Below are 19,239 nucleotides of genomic sequence, written 5' to 3'. Positions count from 1 at the left end.
AATAGTACTATAGTTGATCCAGGGACCGATAGGCCTATATATAAGTCTCTGGTTGATCTAAGTATTTGTTAATGTACCAAGGCCTAAACTGAGTATGTGTGCAATTTATTAATTGATTAACAAGATATTCTTACAAGATATACAAATAATACATGATTCTTTTTTCCATTTCAGATTCAAGTTGATAAAACTTGTCATGCCAAAACACAGTCAAATTCAGCTTCAAATTTTAAGCCTCTACAAGGAATTTTTAAAACTCTCAAAAGATAAACCAGGTTTAAAAGAAATAATCCGTACTGAGTTCCGCAAAAATGCAAAATTGCCTCGAACAGACACATTGAGGATAGAGTATCAATATAGGTTGGGAAAAAAGCAACTTGATAATCTGAAGAATTCAGAAGTGGACGGTGTTGGTGTGTTTGAGCGAGAGAAATGATGTGGTCTGTTTTATCTCGACTTTCAGTTTGTCGTTCAGTGTTTTGTGTAAAACGATATGCAACCTACAGTAATCCCTCAAAGCATTTGGATCAGTATGAAGCTATCTTGGAGCAGTTTCCTGGAGGAATACAAATGGCATTTGCTTATGGATCTGGAGTATTTAAACAGGAGGGTCAAAGTGATGCCCAAGTTAAGGGAAATATGATTGATTTGATATTTGTTGTAGATGATTCATACAGCTGGCATTACAAAAATATGAAACAAAATGGGAAACACTATTCATTCCTAAAATTTTTGGGAGCAAAACAAGTTTCAAATATTCAAGAGAAGTATGGTGCTGCTGTTTATTTCAATACTAAAGTTCAGTGTGCGGGGAGAGAAATTAAATATGGAGTTATAAGCACTAAACAACTTATAACTGACCTATTGGATTGGAACACTTTGTATGTGAGTGGTAGAATGCATAAACCAATCAAAATTCTTATTTCACCCAAGAAGATGGAGCTGTGTTCGGCTATGCAAATTAATCTGGAGAATGCCATACATGCAGCATTACTTTTACTTCCAGAAACTTTCACGGAGGAGGAACTGTATCAGCAGATTGCTGCCCTCTCGTACGATGGTGACTTCAGGATGAAATTTGGTGAAGACAAAAACAAAATTTCTAATATTGTCAAACCAAATATGGCTTACTTTAGGAACCTTTACGAACAAATTTTATTAAAAGAGGAACATGTCAAATGGAATATGAAGCAAGGTGTCTTAGAACAATACCCCAATCATGTGTCCCAATTTCATCACTTGAACCTTCTTCCAAAAACAGTTCAGTTAAATCTTTTATCTTGTATGCACAAAAGGCCAGGGAAATACCCTGACTTAGAGGAAATCATTAGACAGCTAGCTTTTGACAGTAACTGTGCGGACTATGTGAGACAGAGTATTGCAGATATTGTGAAGAGTTCCAGCAGAAGCCAGAGCATTAAAGGCATATTCACCGCAGGAATAGTGAAATCTGTACTTTATGGTAGTAGGAAAGTCCAAAAGATGCTCGACAGTAGAACAGAACAAAAAAGTCTCACATAACCCTGATGTCAAATTATTTATATCTCATATTGACTTTTTTGAAAATAAATTTTTATATATTTTACATAATGTGTTTGGTTCATTGTCCTTGTGTATTTGTAGAATTTCTAATCCAAATACTGGTATTTATTAAAAACTATATTTCATTTAAATGCATTGTACATGTACATATATTACTAAAATTCCTTTTAAAGTAAAGTGTTAATCTTTTTTATATATATGTTGTTACAGCTTATTCACTGGGTACTTTGAATATTATTTGGAGATGGTTTTAAAAAAAAAAACATTTTTACAAGTTGAAAGCACTCAAAGTGACCACTGAACACCTGTAAAACTATACTCACTGACACAGGGGCATCTTAAACACTATATTCTAATTGTTCTCTACTACATATATGTATAAATACACAAGTGAATATACTAAGATGCCCCTGTGCTCTACTCCTTCTAGCTGCAGATCTGTAGCTCACTGGTCTGAAGAAATTAGGGTGGACGACCAGAGATCTGTGTCTCTGATCATCCTAATCCATCCAATTTTTATTCAGACCAGCAAGCTACAGATCTGCAGTTAGCCGCAAAACCACAAACTGAGAACAGAATGTATTGAAAATTTGACATGAGTATAACTTCTGAAATAATTTTAAATGAACAACATTTTTAAAACACAGGTTTTGGATAGCTCAGTATAAGGCATCCTTAGTACTACATATAATTGTCTGACTTCAGGGGACCAGGCTGGGGTTTAAAACATGGCCTTAGGAACTGTGCCCCCCCGCCTAATTTTGTAGATATTATAGAACACCATAGAAAACAAAGCTACCCCCCCCCCCAATATAATGTCTGATAACTTTTTTTGTAATTTGCTTGTCAAGTTTTTTTGCCCCCAACTGAAAATTGGTTGTGCCCCCCCCCCCCCCCCCCCCAAATGAAATTGCTTTCCACGGGCTTATAAGATATTATTAAACTGAATTATATCACAGTTTGTCACTTTAAACATATTTTATTGAATAATTCAATAAGGATTGGGCAACAGGCAAGGCCTATGTACACCCTCTCCTTGTATAATAGGTCAAGATACATGTAATAATACATGAACATGATAATCAATAAAATTATAATGAAAAATAAAGAATCACAATCAACTATATCACAGTTTGTCATGTACACTATCACTGTTTCAACTATATTGATTACACTAAAAAGATTTAGTTTTGTTGTTTTCTCAAAAGGAAGGTAACCTACTTGTTCAGTGATGTTCAGCTGTGAATAACGAAATTTCATCTTTCATGTATGTTTGCTGTTTTCTTCTATGGCTTACGTGATGGTTAACAACCCCCCCCACGTTTCAAAATTGAACCAAACTTGCTTTTTTGGATGCTTATAAGATAATTTCATAAAATTTCTGATTTAATTATATAGTTTTTCAACTGGTAATGTTCAGTAAATGTTACTGTTTAATTAAAATTCATAAAAAATTTAAAAGTGAAATGTTAACAATCTTGTCATAAAATAAATAAATAAATAATTAAAATAGGAAGAATATTGTCCATTTTATTATTTTTATTTTAAAACTAAGGGAGATAATATTCTGAGATATGATGTTCAGCTTTGTAATTAGTGCCATAGTACACAAAGTGAGGAATTTCAAGCAACATCTTTATCGTAATGGTGATCATTTTTTGTCGCTGTTATTTCTATTATTAAGTTAATGTTTACGTGATGGATAACAACCCATTTGATTTTGTCCATTAATTCATGAGTTATTGAAGCTCGACTTATCTTCAATGTCTCTCCTGTGCATCTGTCAGAGCCTTATTGCAGCCCGGAGGACCGGGCTGCTCTATACATATAAGTTTATATGTTGGTATATGGGGATTGGGGTGGGAGTAGTTATTCAAAATTAATGGTTTTATAAACATTGAATTGCAATCCATTAGTTGTTATAAGATATTATGTCATAAATATATTTCTTATCATTTAATTACTAGTAGCTTTTTGAAAACTGACAAATAATGTTCAGAAATAAATGTTAATCAAAATTAATTAAAATTCCATATAGTAATTTAAAAGTGAAATGTTAACAATATATTTCCCGGGCTCATAAAATTGATAAATAAAAAAATTTAATTAAAATAGGCAAAGAAATAAGTCAAACGGCGTGCGCATGCGCCATTGCCCAAAAAAACAAATTTTATTATTTTTATTTTAAAACTGGGATAAATAATATTCTGAGATATGACTATGCTAACTAGGTGTTTTGTTACCGAAGCCCATTAGTGCCATAGTACGTAAGTAAAGTGAGGGCAACGAGTGTATAAAAAGGACAAGCAACATGTGAAAACGAAACACCCCAAGATATATCGTATATGCTGGCAGAAACACGCGTACATTTTTTGTATTCCGTTCTCCGTTGCTTGATTTTTTCAATAATATATATATCAAGAGCGACCAAGAAAAGTGTCGCCGTAAATCAAAGGTTTTTACGATGTTTGGATGTAGCTCTCTGGTTTGTCTGTTCGAATTTTCTCAACCAGAAAGCTGCAATATGAAAATAAAATATTAAAAATATGAATTAAAAGAAGCTTTAATAAACGTATATTCGTCAGAAAAACTGTTTTCTATATCTCATTGCTTAATTATATGAAATGTAATCTATATAAATCTTTGCATGTTGACCTCCAATATACAGCAGATGTAGCAGTCAACGGGGAAAAAAAACTCTTTATGAATCATTTCTTTCGAAAAGCAAGTCTTTGTTTTGGGGGTTTTAACGAATTATATAACAGGTCAACAAAAGAAATCCTTTCGAACACTTACGTGTTCGTGCATTCTGCCTCTTCTCAGGTGATTACTACGAAAAGATAAATGTCTATCATTAAATTGTTTCACGTGATGGATAATGACCCGTCGGTCTACTTCCCTCACGTTTCAAAATAAAACTAAACTTGCATGGATATTTGGATGCAAATTGTGAATTGAAATTTCAAGCATTATATATTTGCTAGCATTTAATAATCGATAGGTTTGGTAAACGTAAGAAAAAAGTTTGCAAGTACATTGAAATCCTTTTAATAAAATTTCATTTTGAAATCATTAAAAAATATAATTTATACAATCTTGTTATAAAAGAATTCAGCTGAGTCATAAATTTGTAATTCAAAATGATGAAAAATCATTGTCAATTTAATTTTTGTATCATAGATTTTAAAGTTTGAATGAATGTAAAAGAGAGATAACATTTCTATATATTATCAGCACGATGGTGAAAACTGAGAAGATTGTTTCTGTTTACAAACGTTTTTCCTAGCCACATTTCCGAATGTTTATCATTCCAAACATTTGAATTGATATATTCATAGATGATAATTGAGGAGAATTAAAACGTTCCGAACACATATACAAAAGCAAGTCTTTGTAAAATTTTATAACAGGTCACAAAAGAAATGTTCAAAATATAGATTTTATAAGGCTGAATTTGGACGTGATGGATAATGACCCGACTTCCCTCACGTTTCAAAATTAAACCAAACTTGCATTTTTGTATTACATGTAACTGATTATATATTTGCGATATAATATTGATGGTTGGTAAACATAAGTACTTTGAAATCCTTTTAATAAAATTTCATAAATCATCCATAATTGAAAAGAAATAAATTTGTAATTCAAAATGTGAAAATCATTGTCATTTTTTTTAGTATAGAATGAATTGAGTGAAAGATTATGTATACTCTGCGGAATTTATATTCATAGACATGTAAAATTGGGTTATGAGCTGAATTACGAGAAGTATTTTGTGTTATAATTGTTTTCTTTAAACAATTGCAAGTGCTTAACCTTCCAATAAAAGTGGGAATAAGGTTGAAAGATATAAGAGTGTGTTATCTGGATGTGCAATAATAAAATATGACTACTTAAAGGGATGTAATATGTAAAATTCGGATTATTTGGTTACAAAATATTTAATTTATCAATATCCAAATATTTTTAACTTCGGTTGGTTGACGATATTACCAAAATTCAAAGTATAACTTCGTAAATATATATTGCATGATGGTCATGCTTGTTGCATTTTACATTTCCTACTTGAAAATATTGCTCTTTCATTAATTTTTACTCAGTAAAGAATGGTATAAAATTACTCGATATCCATTCATGCATTACATAATTAATTTTAAAAATATTCTGTTATTCATAGTTATATATTCACTTATTTTTATTATGTTCTTCGATTCAGGTTTTCTTGACCTTTTCTATTCAAGATGAATTCTGAATTTACAGGTAAAGTACTAGTATTTTAAGAAATGTCCCTCTTGGGCCACCTTACGTAAACAATCCTCCCACGCAGATTAAATTCTATATGGCAGAATGCATGCGGAATTAGGCTTGGAATTCTTCGAATACTGACACAAAGGTATGCATATGCCCTATTCTTTATTACATGTACTATTTTGGTGGTTAACTGTCCGTATTTTTACTTGGTTTAAAATACAGTTTAACTTTTTTTGCGCCGCTGATAAAGTGCATGTTTATTTAAGTTTGATGGGTAATCAAAAACATTCCTAGCTGGCCAGTATACTATATGGTATCCCTCCTGCTGGGGTGGGGATAAGGGCATAGATTCTGGGTTGGTGTCTTTCTGAAACATTATAAACCGCTACCCTTTTCTTATGAATGTAATGCATTTGCCATATATGTATATATACATATACATATGTACCCATTGGAAACTGAAAGCAGATATATAGACTCATTATAAACTGACCGGACGTCTTCTTTTCAAAAAAGAATTTCAAATTATTTTTTTCTCCAATTCTACAATAAAGATTTACTTTTAAAATAAATTAATGTTATCCATCTATTTTAGTAACACATACATTATCCAAATTTTAATACATGTACTCTCTTGATCTCCATCCTCCCTGCCACCTGCGGGTGTTCGAACCCTATTTCGTTTGACGATTGCCTTTCGTTGATGTCTATAGCTATTTTGTTTGTGTTTATTACTGTACCATTTTCCTTGGAACTGTTTGTAGACGTGTGCATTGTCGAATCGAGGAGTATGAGTTGGACTTGTTCCAACAATCAAGCAGAATGATTACAGACACCATACAGCAACTGTATGAACGTGTGTTCGACATACAGTCTTGCTATAAAAAATAAACTAGATTCGTGCAGATATTTGCGCTACTCATGGTCACACTATCGGAGGTTGAAATGAAATATAAACCTATACACTATGACAAAACTATAATTGCAAAAAAAATCGACCCTTTCCTTAGTGATGAGTATAATCAGGATTTACAATGATCGTTGGGAGATGTCGGTAGTTGAGCTCCAAGAAAGTGTTTGTACTGCCATCATGGCTACTCGCTGGTACCAGAAACATTATTCTTTCATATAGAATTTGAAATAAATAATTTCAAACTAATTTCACATTGTTACAAGTGTCATTGTATTAATACTGATTCATTAAAAGGCTTCTCTGAAATTATAATTAAAAAGGCATCTTTATGAAACTTAATTAAATCATATAAAATATTACATAAAGTTTACACGTACTTTATGAACATTTAACTCTAAAACTGTTTACCAAAATGTTTTTATATCACTTGTATAAGTATTCCAGGTTTTATTTGGACTCAAGAACATCTTTCCACTTCTAAAGATATGAAGTCCTAAAGAATCCAAGGGTTTATCCCACCATTCTCCCATGGGAGAAAAAATGTCAGCTCCTCCTCATTCAAATAGGATAAATCCCTTTGACAATAAATTATTTTTTCCAATACGTTGTGAAACATGGAATATATTTAATATATTATGATGAGAAATTTGTCATCGTCATAATGAATGGGATATATTCCATGTTTCACAAGGGTTTAATGTCAATATCCGCGGGATTTATCCCATTTGAACAAATTCATGGGAGAAAAAATCCCCTAGGAGAAAACCCTTGGCTATAGGAGAATGGTGGGATAGTTGCTTTCAAGCAGAGCTGCAAAAGTAGAGATGTTCGTGTAAACTTAAGACTTTACTACATATATAAAAATATTTTGGTTATCATAATTAGAAATGCCTAAAAAGTCTGGACATGTCTGTCCATTATGTCAGTCTGTTTTTTGCAGTTGCTTTCAAGCAGAACGTGTAAACTAGGCTTTATATATGCACTGCATGCCAAGCTATATATAAACGTTAACCAAACTATAATACGAAATTATCTGTCACAATGTGATAGCAGAAGTAGTGGTGTAAATGTCTGCTACATGTATGTAGAGAAAAAATGCAGACCTATTAAAAAGCATGTAACTACAAGCGTGTATTCCAAGTTATACGAGGGTCGTCAAGCTGCAGATTTTTTTTTTTGAAAATATGTCATAAAGGTCATCAAAATCATGGACTTTTCCTTAAAAGGAAGTGGTTGGAGAGGGTCTTAAAGGCTACCCATTACGCCAAGTTCTTTTCACTCTTCTTTGTAAAAGACCATGTTGGTTAATCGTTGCTAAGTGCGATTGCAACCCCCTTATTTCATTATGTATTTATTTTTGTAAAACTATGCTGTATTATTTATACCCACAGAATCTATGTTACCATGGCAGGGATATCAAAGAGGGTCAACCAGTGGCAGAAATTCTTTGACGAACACGAACAAAAACAGAAAATAAACCCCTTCTCTGAATGGGAGGGGGCCTCACATCGTCAGAAACTGGACAAAAATGACCCTAACTACGGACGCCCCGTGGAGGGATCTATGACAGAATATAGGGGTCAAAAGGCCGGAGAACTCATCAGCGGAGAAATCGTGGAACTATGTCACGTGATCGCTGATCTTGGACAAAAGAACGCGGATGGAACATTCAGTATATCCTTTGGAAATCTATTCGAAGCATACACAACGATATCAAACAAACTGGTGGGGATGTTGATGCGTGCACGAAAACAAAAATTATTAACTTTTCCTGGAGAAATGTTATTTCAGAGACGAGATGATGACGTTACAATTACTTTATTTAAAATTCCGTATACCACGTGATTAATATTTAAAAATAATTTATTTAAGTTTTTAATAAATAAAAGAATTTTTTGACATTTTGAAGTGTTGTTAATTTATTTTTTTTTTTCACATTCAAATGATATCCTACTTTATATTCATGCAGTATAACATTCCTCTGTCTCCTGAAAGTGGAACTGATTCAGTATACAAGAACATGCTTCGAGTACCATCAAGTTTAATCTGAGGCAGGTTACTGACAAATAATTGAATGATACAAGGATTTCAACAATCTCATAAAGTCAGTACATCTCAAATTCTACATAACGACCTTGTTTACAAATACAACATTGTATTGTATTACTATGTTTGGTGACAGTTGTTTGGGTCATTTATTATATTGATTATGAAATACACTGTACTCTGTTTACCTGATTAAAACATAGGGCTCACACAGATGTGATTGTTTGAAAGGGGCTTATTTCTTCAATAAAGCACCTGATCAGCCTCTGATTTAAAATCTGTGTCTTTGATAGGGCTTTCACATATATCAGATTTTTTCCCACAATATCACGATAATATCATGATATTTTTAAAAGCAGTTTTTACAATGATATTATTTGAAAAGTCATAATTTTTTCTAAAAAATATGCTAGAAAAACAAAATTTTACTTCCTTGAAATTTTTATGTATTTAAAATCAATTATGTTTGGACGGTAAGATGCCGTTCTTTTAACTTTTTACATTTTTAACACTTTCTGTAATTGTGATTAGAAAGATTGAACAAATAAATGAATAATTTCTGGACTTTATAATATGTACCTAAAGACTGGTATCTGTGTCTTTCGCGATATACCTATATAAAATTGCACATCCCTAGTCTTTGACCTAATCATAGATTGTGTACAGATTTAGGATCACTGTGCTAAATGGAACATTTGGTTTATTCACGTTTAAGAATATTAAACTGGGTTTCAAATATCATAAAAAAAGTTATTTTTCATAACCAGACATTAAAAAGACCTTGAAATAAAAAGAAAGGAGAATAACAAATTCCTATAAAGTATTTTGAAATCTTTTATTGCAGATTGCATTAACACAAACAAGTGCTACAAAAAATATCTTTTCCATTGGAAATACAATATACACTTCAGTGCTAAAAAAAAGTCAACAATTGAAAGCTGAAAGAAAATATTGTTCACTGACTGTACATCATTTCACAATATTATACTGTAAAGGTATTTCACATGAATGAAAGATTGTAGTGCACTCAACATTTTCACTTTAATCAAATATTACATATATACATCTTACGTTTTCAATTATCTTTCACACATTCAAAAATGCAATTATGGAAACACAGCCTAAGTAAATAAAGCTTTGTTCCACACAATCCTTCACTTTAAAAATACTATATATCAATCATACTTAAAGAACTTCACTTATTTTTCATTGCAATATCCTGCTGATGTTGAATCGTTTCGTAAAACTTTCTTTTAACTTCCTGTTGTTTTTTGTAATCTTCACTGCTCCTCAATCGTTTGTTTTTGGCTGCGGCTTCTCTGTCACCCTCCTCTTTGATCTTCATGAAGGTTTTCATGGAGTTATCATCATCGGGCCGAGGCCCGCGAAAGTTAGCCCATTTATCTAGCTGACCATGCTTCTGGGTTTCCTGAGTAAGTAAAACAAAATATAATGTTCCACTGAATAGCCCGTTCATACTTGATGTAGCAAATAACAGAGAATAAAAGGTCAATTACAAAAAAGATAAGCTATGAATTATCAACTTTTGCTTGTCACACAAATAATTCAGTAAATCTAATGTGAGAAAAGGTCCTTGTCTTAAACATTACAAGAAGCTGTAATATGATTGTTCAATAAACACTGACTTACTTTTTGAAGTTGTTGTAATGTTTTTACTTCTCCAATTTCTTCAAAAAATTTCTGGGTTTCTCTATCTGACAGAAGCTAAAAGTTAAGGGAACAAATAATTTCTTATATAATATCAGAAAGAATTAAATAATATAATAGGAACCAGAAGTCTCTGTCGAGACTGTAGCTCTACTGGTTTATACTTAAAACAAAGGAAGAGAAAAGTAGCAGTTGGGACTTGAGACTTTAAATCAGCAATAAATAGAAAAATGGTCCTTGCCACTCATCAAAATAAAAACCAATGCACAGAATTATGTATCTTAGTATAGTCTACTTGTGTGCCAAGTTATACTGAAATCAGACCAAAACTGTAGGAGGAGTAGCATTTTGAAAGAATTTCACAGAAATTTCTATTTTTAGTAACCATGGCAACATTGTTCATTGAAATCAAAAACCGATGCACAGAATTATGTATCTTAGTGTAGTCTACTTGTATGCCAAGTTATATCAAAATCAGACCAAAACTGTAGGAGGAGTAGCATTTTGAAAGAATTTCACAGAAATTTCTATTTTTAGTAACCATGGCAACACCGTTTATCGAAATCAAAAACCGATGCACAGAATTATGTAACTTAGTAGTCTACTTTTGTGCCAAGTTATAATGAAATTGGACCAAAACTGTAGGAGGAGTAGCATTTTGAAAGAATTTCACAGAAATTTCTATTTTTAGTAATCACGGCAACACCGTTTACCGAAATCAAAAACCGATGCACAGAATTATGTATCTTAGTGTAGTCTACTTGTGTGCCAAGTTATACTGAAATCGGACCAAATCTGTAGGAAGATAGCATTTTGAAAGAATTTCACAGAAATTTCTATTTTTAGTAACCACGGCAACACCGTTCATCGAAATCAAAAACCGATGCACAGAATTATGTATTTTAGTGTAGTCTACTTGTGTGCCAAGAAATATTGAAATTGGACCAAAACTGTAGGAGGAGTAGCATTTTGAAAGAATTTCAAAGAAATTTCTATTTTTAGTAACCACGGCAACACCATTCATCGAAATCAAAAACCGATGCACAGAATTATGTATCTTAGTGTATTCTACTTTTGTGCCAAGTTATATTGAAATCAGACCAAAACTGTAGGAGGAGTAGCATTTTGAAAGAATTTCACAGAAATTTCTATTTTTAGTAACCACGGCAACACCGTTCATTGAAATCAAAAACCGATGCACAAAATTATGTATCTTAGTGTAGTCTACTTGTGTGCCAAGTTATATTGAAATTCGGACCAAAACTGTAGGAGGAGTAGCATTTTGAAAAATTGTTTACAGACAGACAGACAGACAAAACTTTATTAACTCGCATAAGCTCTCCTGGTCTCTGACCAGTAGAGCTAAAAATGTGAATAAACAAATAAATAGCAGTGTCTGTTTTGTATAAATGAAATCTGAGAGAAGAAAGAATGAAAATTTTGCGTTATGACTCGTACATTACCAGTACAATTTAAAAAAAAAACCTACCTATCTTACAATTCACATATTTTCAAAGTGAGAAAATGCCGCAGCAGCGGCCCTTCACTTCATAGGAAGAAGAAGATTATTTAGAATTATTACGCTGAATTTAAAAAAAAAGAAATAAATGATTTTGATGACAGTCTTAAATTACACTTACTGAAGACTTCTTTTTGTCTCTTTTTCTGTATACAAGTTTTTGTGTTTGGACCAATATTGCTGCACCTGTCAGTACAAACAGCTGAAATCGAAAACATGATATTAAAAAAAATTAAAAATTGCAATTTGCTCATACATTTTCATGTGATAAAACTTTATTAACTGTGTCAGCATATCAAAGCTATCAATTAATACCAAAAAAAAAAAATATATATTATTATATATATATATTCAGGCCGGAATGGCTTTATTTCTTCAATACTGATTAGAGATTTCAGATTTGAGCTTTCTCAGTTTCTGAATTTTATTGTACTGTATGGTATGTTTATGGTTATAATAACTATTATATACAAATGTTAACAATTAACTTTTTTCTCGCCCCATGAGGGCCCTTAACTGGTCAATAAATTAATTGAATTGAATTGTACAGATGTTTGCCTATAAAATAAATTTAAATCAATCGGTTTTTCACTGGTCAGTCCTGTCGTGTCAACGCTCAAAAAAGTATAGAAGTACCATCAAAGGCAATCCCTTGTTAAAGAAAGGAGATCGTCTCAGCTCCCGAATATTCTGTTGGAAAAAGGAAAACATCCTTTATCTTATTCAAGAAATTTCAACAAGTAAACAATATCGTAATCGTTGTCACATCCATTGCGTCAGGTCATTTCTACTTTCAATTTCAAAAGGAAAGTAACAACCAGTCATTGGTTAGCCCGTACATGGAAGTTTCTAACAAATCGTTGCGTACTGTTTATGTATAATTTACCACTCAAATTAGTATAAAAGACTGAAAAAATCTGTACTCAACAAAGTATTTTATCATATTATAGGTGTCTTAAATTAATTTGTCCATACTTACAATTTTTAAAGGATCATATGATATGGACACAGTTTCAACTAAAAATTTCAAATTAATTTTCCATTTTTACAAATATTTAACTAGGGTCTTTCTAATGATCACAAAAAATTGAACTGCAGTTGTCGAGATACAAGGCAGATTTAGAGATCCAAACCTTTGTTATGTAAACATATGGCCCGTGTCATGTTTTTGTTAACATATACTAATATAATGTTCTTCCAAAGCAGATAATTTCAATAAAAATTCCATCATCAAATGATCATATTTTGTTATTATGCCATTGATACCAGCGTAAATTTTTCCCCACTTTATTGCTAATTAATACAGGGCCTTGCATGTTAGCTGGCTTAGTCTACTACGTCGTTTTTTCTGCATTTTTAGCCGGGCTTATTGCTCAAAGAGCAATTGCCGGCTTATGTGATCCTGTTCAAGGCAGGATGTTGACCCCATAGTCGCCATTTTAAAGTTACGTGCAAAAATATAGTTCTTACTCTCAACCGCTTTAGAGATAATACAAACGCTAAATAAAGCAACAAAAATAAAACGACGTTTTATCTATATAAAATAAACATTAGTAGTAATGACTTTGAAAACTTCATAAGTCAAAGAACATAGTTCATTAGCGTAAGGACTTTTGATAATCAGTGTTACCGTATTTCTCTACACATACGAGGTAAAGCAGGAGAGGGGACCAGACTGGCCTGTTTGTTTACATTCAGCTGCGGTACCAGATTAATTCTGATTCTGACAAAATCGGACCGTGGTATTAGGATTGAAAAACTCACTGTCAGTGTCTTATCATTTATATTGATAGTTTTAAAATAATTTTTTCATCAGAATATAAACGTGATTCATGTAAGAAATCCATTCTACTCAAATTCTCTGTACTTCTGAGTACTTTGATTTTTTTCGGGTCCAAACTCGGCAAGTTTCCCGCCTTATGACGTCATTGAACATTCGCCTTAATGTGCATTGAAAGTCAAAGCCTTTATAATGGTAATAAATCATTATGAAATCATCTAAAACGCAAGCATTATGCCCTAGCAAGTTTCTGTCGAAAACCTCTTCACACCTATTATATTTCATTTTGTTTTATACATCTATACGTTTTGGCCTAGCTCTACCTTCAAGCGTTGCCATTGGTGACGACGTCATTCTTGGCAACTGCAAGGAACCGTTGCGTTGTGGTTACTGTCGTTAGTTACTCACTTCGATCAGTTGCGAGTAGACGTGTTTTTTAAACAGCCACGAAAATCTCAAATTTCACAATGAAAAGAGAAAGATCTTCTGAAAGAAACAGCAAGAGTGTGTCTAAGAGGGTAATTTTTCAGAAAATAAATTTTTATTGGTCTTTTATGTTTGTTTTCACGAAAAATAGGGACATTTTATGACGTCAATGAAAATGGCAAAATCCCTCTGAGTAGTCTGAGTCAACTATTCAAACGATCTCAATTGTTAGGCCAAAAATACAAAATTCTTCGATCATTTGGAAGGGGGAGGGGTGCGTTGAGTTTGGGAAGGGCATGTATATCAGTCCCCTACAAACAACCACGTCGACTTCGACCCCAGTCTCTCGTTAAATTTTAAAATCTGTAAGATTTATGTAAAGTAGTCCCCCCCCCTCGGGTTGTGGTTTTAGACCTCAGCGTAGAAAAACAAAATTGAAAAAAAAAAATAAAATGTAAGGATTTGTCAGAACACGAAGAATAAGCATGGGCATTATCGATAATAGAGGAAATTCGGTTAAATATAATCATAATATTTACAGCATATGTATAGGAAAAATGTTTTAGCTTTACCAAATCCTGCTTGAAAAGTTCATCCGTTTGCAAACTTACCTCTCAAAATTCATAGCGTGCTAATAGCAATAGAGATTATTTTGATTCCTTTGAACGATACTTTGAGTCTTTCTCATCTGCGAAGTCATTATAGAAAAGGGGAGACTACTGAGGGCAATCGTTATAAGAGTTCTTTCCCTTTGATGTCAACTAACTTTATTACAACTACAATGCGAATATTCAATTTTAGCGATCTCAGAACCCTCGCTAATAATGCCAAAATCAAATCCTTGCAAAAATTTCTGCTTATACGCTAAGTTCTAGATTTGTCCGTTAAAAGAAAAAACAAAGCGATCTGCGACGATGTCCACTTCGTACAATATGAAAAAAATCGTAGGAAAAACATTGCGGGGATAGCACATTTGTACACCATATTTTCGGGGGGGGGGGGGGGGGGGGGAAAAAAAAAAAAACAAAAAAAAAAATGGGGGTATGGGTATGGTGGAAAGTTGGAGAATTTACTACTAAGACCGAATACAATTTTCTAATAAGCATTTGATTGACAATGGTTAAAGTATATGTTTACAATAGCAATTTAAAAGAAAAATAATTAATTTTGCAAAATTATACAACCAACTAAATTTTAAGGTCTTAGTCGTTAAGTTTTTTTTGTTTGTCTCTTTGGTTTTTTTTTTTATAAAATGAACCTATAAATTATTATGCTACATATCTTTTAACGGTTGTTAGGAAATACTGCAATTTTAATTTATTAAATGTATATATCTGGATTTTTAGATAAAAGTTGGAAAATGTAAGCTCATTAGAATTAGTTTTATGATCAAATAACAGTACGACATTTAACTCTGGACACGACAAAGTCCAGACTTTTTACTACCATTTCTAACTGTGATATCCAAAATATTTTTATATCACTTTGTGGTATTTCTTAGCAGTATACCAGGATCTCATGTTTAACTCACAAGCATCAGTTCTCTACTTCTAAAGATATTAAGTCTTAAAACTCAGAATCCCATGGGAGAATGGTGGGATTTTCAATCCCAAGAACTATCCCACCTTTCTCCCATGGGAGAAAAAATGTCAGATGAGATATTTTCATCCTTGGGGATTTTTTCTCCCACATATTTGTTCAAATGGGATAAATCACATGGTTATTGACAAATGAATTATTTTCTCCAATACACTGTTATAGATTCTATGTTTCACAATGTATGGGAGAAGTTGTTTGATTGTCAATATCCGTGGGATTTATCCCATTTGAACAAATATGTGGGAGAAAAAAACCTAATGGGAGAAAATATCCCATTTGACATTTTTTCTCCCGGAAGAGAATGGTGGGATAGTTGATGGGATTGAAAATCCCACCATTCTCCCATGGAATTCTGAGTTTTAAGACTTCTATAGAAGTAGAGATGTTTGTGAGTTCAACGTGAGACCCTGAGATACATCCAAGGATGTTTATAAAAGTATTTTGAATATCACAGTAAGAAATGGTTGGAAAAAGTCTGGACTTTGTCGTGTCCAGAGTTATATATCGTACTGTTAAATACATTTTGTTGTAATTTTAGCGCCGTATAGAGGCCTCTTCAGATGACAGTCGTCAGTGGTACGAGGTGATGGTTGCCCTGGCGGCCAAATCAGCTGTAAGTCTCTCTCTCTCTCCCCTTTCCTAATCTCTATCTCTTTCTCTATCGACCTCTTTCTTACTCTCTCAAACTGAACCTCTAAATCCTTTTATACAATTTCTCCCCAGTGCAAGCAAGTCTTTGCTTCTGCTGTTCATGAATGGAGAGATCACATTCGAGACTGGGTAAGAATCTGAATGGGGCATTTTTTTTTTTTCAATAAATGAAATTCACTTTTTAGGGCCGGGTGTCTTATATTCTTAATTATTTTCTTTTTTTTTTTTTTTAGATAGTCACGTTTTATGAAATTGTTTCTATCTTTTTTTCAGCGTGAACTGACCAGTGCCATCAACAGTTCTGATGAGCGTAGGGAGCTTCCTACCATACCACAACCTACGAATCACGTAAGTGTCGGACTCATTCTGGGAACAACATAATGGTCACAAATGTTCTTTTTACTTAATTACATGTAAATATACATGTACAGCATCGAAATGTGAAATAAAAAGTCGTGTCTTCATGAAAATTTCTCGTTTGACTGTAAGGCATTCAAATTAAAATGTATTATATTTTCCTCACAGATTGAATGGTTGGCCAGAGTCAATTTTAAGCATAGGCCAGTGCGCCGCTATGACATACCAGAACAGAGACGCTGTGACGTCCCAAAGCAGAGACGTCATCACAAAGTCTCCAAGAAACAAGATTTGGATTCCTCCTTTTGTGTCTACTAAAGAGGAGAGCGATATTGGTAAGTGGAACCACCCATAAAACGCATTAAAATGTTATTTTCTACAGAGATGCTCAATAAAAGTTTTTTTGGGGGAAAAAAGTAGCGTCATCCATTTAATTTTTCCAAAAAAACTTGTGTATACTTGTATAAACCCAATCAAATTGACTGTTATGTCCCCTATGATAATGTCTGATAACTTTGCTTTAAATTAATGGGTTTTTTCATTGCTCCCCACTTCTGGATTACAGAAATTTTAAGATATATATAAAATTTAACTACAGAACAAGCTTTATTCAAAATTAGATAGTATGGCTTTCTCAGAATTAGAAGTTGTCTTTATAAATGTATGAATTTGCCCTTTTCAACAACTAATACATGTTTGTTCATTTAACACTATATACTTTGATAATTTTTCTGCAATATTCTTTTACGCATTCTTATTATATCTAATGTCTTTTTCTCTTTTCTTGTAGGTTATGCATGGTCGCAAATGGTGTGCAAATGTCAGAAACCGAACCGCCACTACCATCTCTGTACCAATGGGCTCGACATTGATGTTTCACGTCCCTTATGGATTGCATGCTGGGGTAGTTGCATGTGATACTGAACATGGGCATATATAGACAAGACATGCAGATATACATGTGTTGTATTATTTGGCAAAGCACCGTTTGCCTACCACAAAGTGCGTGTACCTGGTGGTCACGTCCCTTTTATGGGCTACATGTGATTTAAACACTGGAAGAAACCTAGTTAACAAAGTCAATGTGCTGCTATCTTCGGACTTGACAACGTTCCTTTTATGGGCAATATGTGATAAAACACTGAAAAAGACCTGTTATTTTATATAACAATGTCAGGATCCATATACATTTGTACCATCTCCCGGAACTTCGCGACAGTGCCCTTTTTATGGGCTATATGCGATTTGAAACTGGGCTATACGTGATAAGACATCGGAACAAACCTATAATTTCTATACCACAAAGTTCGTGTACCACTATCCTCGGACTTGGTGACAACGCCCTTTTTATGGGCTATATGTGATAAGAAACTTGAAGAGACCTATTATTTTTATACCACAATGTCCGTGTACCACTGCTTCAGAACTTTGTGACAACGCCTTTTTATGGGCTATATGTGAATAGATAAATAAAGAATATACCACGAAGTCCTTGTATCACTATCCTCGGATTTGTTACACCCTTTGATGGGCTTTATGTGATAAGACACTGCATGGAAGAGACCCATCATTTCTATACCACAAAGTCCGTGTACCGCAATTCTCGGACTTGGTGACAACGCCCCTTTTATGGGCTATATGTGATTAGACAATCGAAGAGACTTAGTATTTCTGTATAACACAAAGTCTGTGTTCTACTATCCCTGGATCTGATGACAGCGCCCCTTTTGTGGGATACTTTAGACAATGGCATCGCAAAAGTCGTGACCATCTTGGTACTTTAATTGTAATCTGACCTGGAGTCCATGCCTCCTTTTGACCTTGTATTTTTAAAGGGCATGTGTACATGTATGTGGACGCGTGTGTGATTACATATGTGTAAAGACAATGACATTGTCGATGCTGACTTACCTGTGCACTATGTGCATATTTGTATATAGTTCTTGCATGATTTATTTTTATTAGGGATGTCAACGAGTACCCGGTTAACCGGGTACTCGATCGAACGTCCGAGTATCGAATACTAAAATCGGTACTCGGTTACTCGGATGTATATTTTTGAATATTTCTAAGCTTATTTATTAATGCATTAAACAATCTGTTTTAAAATGTAAAATACTCATTGCACTTGTACATACAGTAATTAGGGTTTCCTACTCGTTACCGCCCGTGGCAGTGTTTATACTAACAGTAATTATCGCGCGTGACCAAGCACCTGTTACCTGGGGCGCTGTCTTCTACCCGTATTTTTTGATTTTCTTTAATTATTTGTTTTCACTGAACATCGTTTAAGGTCTGTTATGATTAAATAAATTAGATAATTTTGTCAATTCCCCGAGAAGCTGTAATTTCTCGAGAAAAGGGACAGATGATTGTTACATGCGCGACTGTTAATATGGTTGTTTGATTACATGCCAATACACGTACAAATTAAATAGTTGAAGGCAAAGGCTTTAAAAAACTGATGTGCATCGTTGCACCAAACTA

General features: G+C 33.3%; 4 protein-coding genes across 5 annotated transcripts; 3 read left to right on the top strand and 1 right to left on the bottom strand.

The window, feature by feature from the left end:
• Positions 1–294: 294 nt before the first annotated feature.
• Positions 295–1,535, top strand: LOC134256599 (phosphatidate cytidylyltransferase, mitochondrial-like). The gene has a single exon (XM_062739278.1). It carries the CDS (start codon positions 433–435, stop codon positions 1,519–1,521), a length of 1,089 nt encoding a protein of 362 aa, XP_062595262.1. The 5' UTR covers positions 295–432; the 3' UTR covers positions 1,522–1,535.
• Positions 1,536–5,853: 4,318 nt separating this feature from the next.
• On the top strand, positions 5,854–8,602 carry LOC134256593 (actin-binding Rho-activating protein-like). The gene is made up of 2 exons (XM_062739272.1): positions 5,854–5,935; positions 8,098–8,602. Exon 2 carries the CDS (start codon positions 8,111–8,113, stop codon positions 8,549–8,551), a length of 441 nt encoding a protein of 146 aa, XP_062595256.1. The 5' UTR covers positions 5,854–5,935; positions 8,098–8,110; the 3' UTR covers positions 8,552–8,602.
• Positions 8,603–9,568: 966 nt separating this feature from the next.
• LOC134256595 (uncharacterized) lies at positions 9,569–12,694 on the bottom strand. Its single transcript, XM_062739273.1, has 4 exons — positions 12,576–12,694; positions 12,061–12,141; positions 10,403–10,477; positions 9,569–10,181 (listed from the first exon to the last, which is right to left on the bottom strand). Exons 1-4 carry the CDS (start codon positions 12,648–12,650, stop codon positions 9,948–9,950), a joined length of 465 nt encoding a protein of 154 aa, XP_062595257.1. The 5' UTR covers positions 12,651–12,694; the 3' UTR covers positions 9,569–9,947.
• Positions 12,695–14,073: 1,379 nt separating this feature from the next.
• On the top strand, positions 14,074–17,726 carry LOC134256611 (uncharacterized). 2 transcript variants are annotated; one of them, XM_062739289.1, is made up of 6 exons: positions 14,074–14,237; positions 16,283–16,357; positions 16,468–16,524; positions 16,669–16,743; positions 16,921–17,087; positions 17,543–17,726. In XM_062739289.1, the coding sequence occupies exons 1-5, from the start codon at positions 14,187–14,189 to the stop codon at positions 17,068–17,070; spliced, it is 408 nt and encodes a 135-aa protein (XP_062595273.1). In that variant the 5' UTR covers positions 14,074–14,186; the 3' UTR covers positions 17,071–17,087; positions 17,543–17,726. The 2 variants fall into 2 exon arrangements, with proteins under 2 accessions (XP_062595273.1, XP_062595274.1); XM_062739290.1 differs by lacking the exon at positions 16,468–16,524.
• Positions 17,727–19,239: the final 1,513 nt, after the last annotated feature.

This window comes from Saccostrea cucullata, unplaced genomic scaffold, assembly GCF_032062105.1.
Source record: "Saccostrea cucullata isolate Sc308-1 unplaced genomic scaffold, CSIRO_AGI_Scuc_v1 ctg7276, whole genome shotgun sequence".
Lineage (NCBI taxonomy): Eukaryota > Metazoa > Mollusca > Bivalvia > Ostreida > Ostreidae > Saccostrea > Saccostrea cuccullata.
This window is presented reverse-complemented; position numbering and strand designations above follow the sequence as displayed.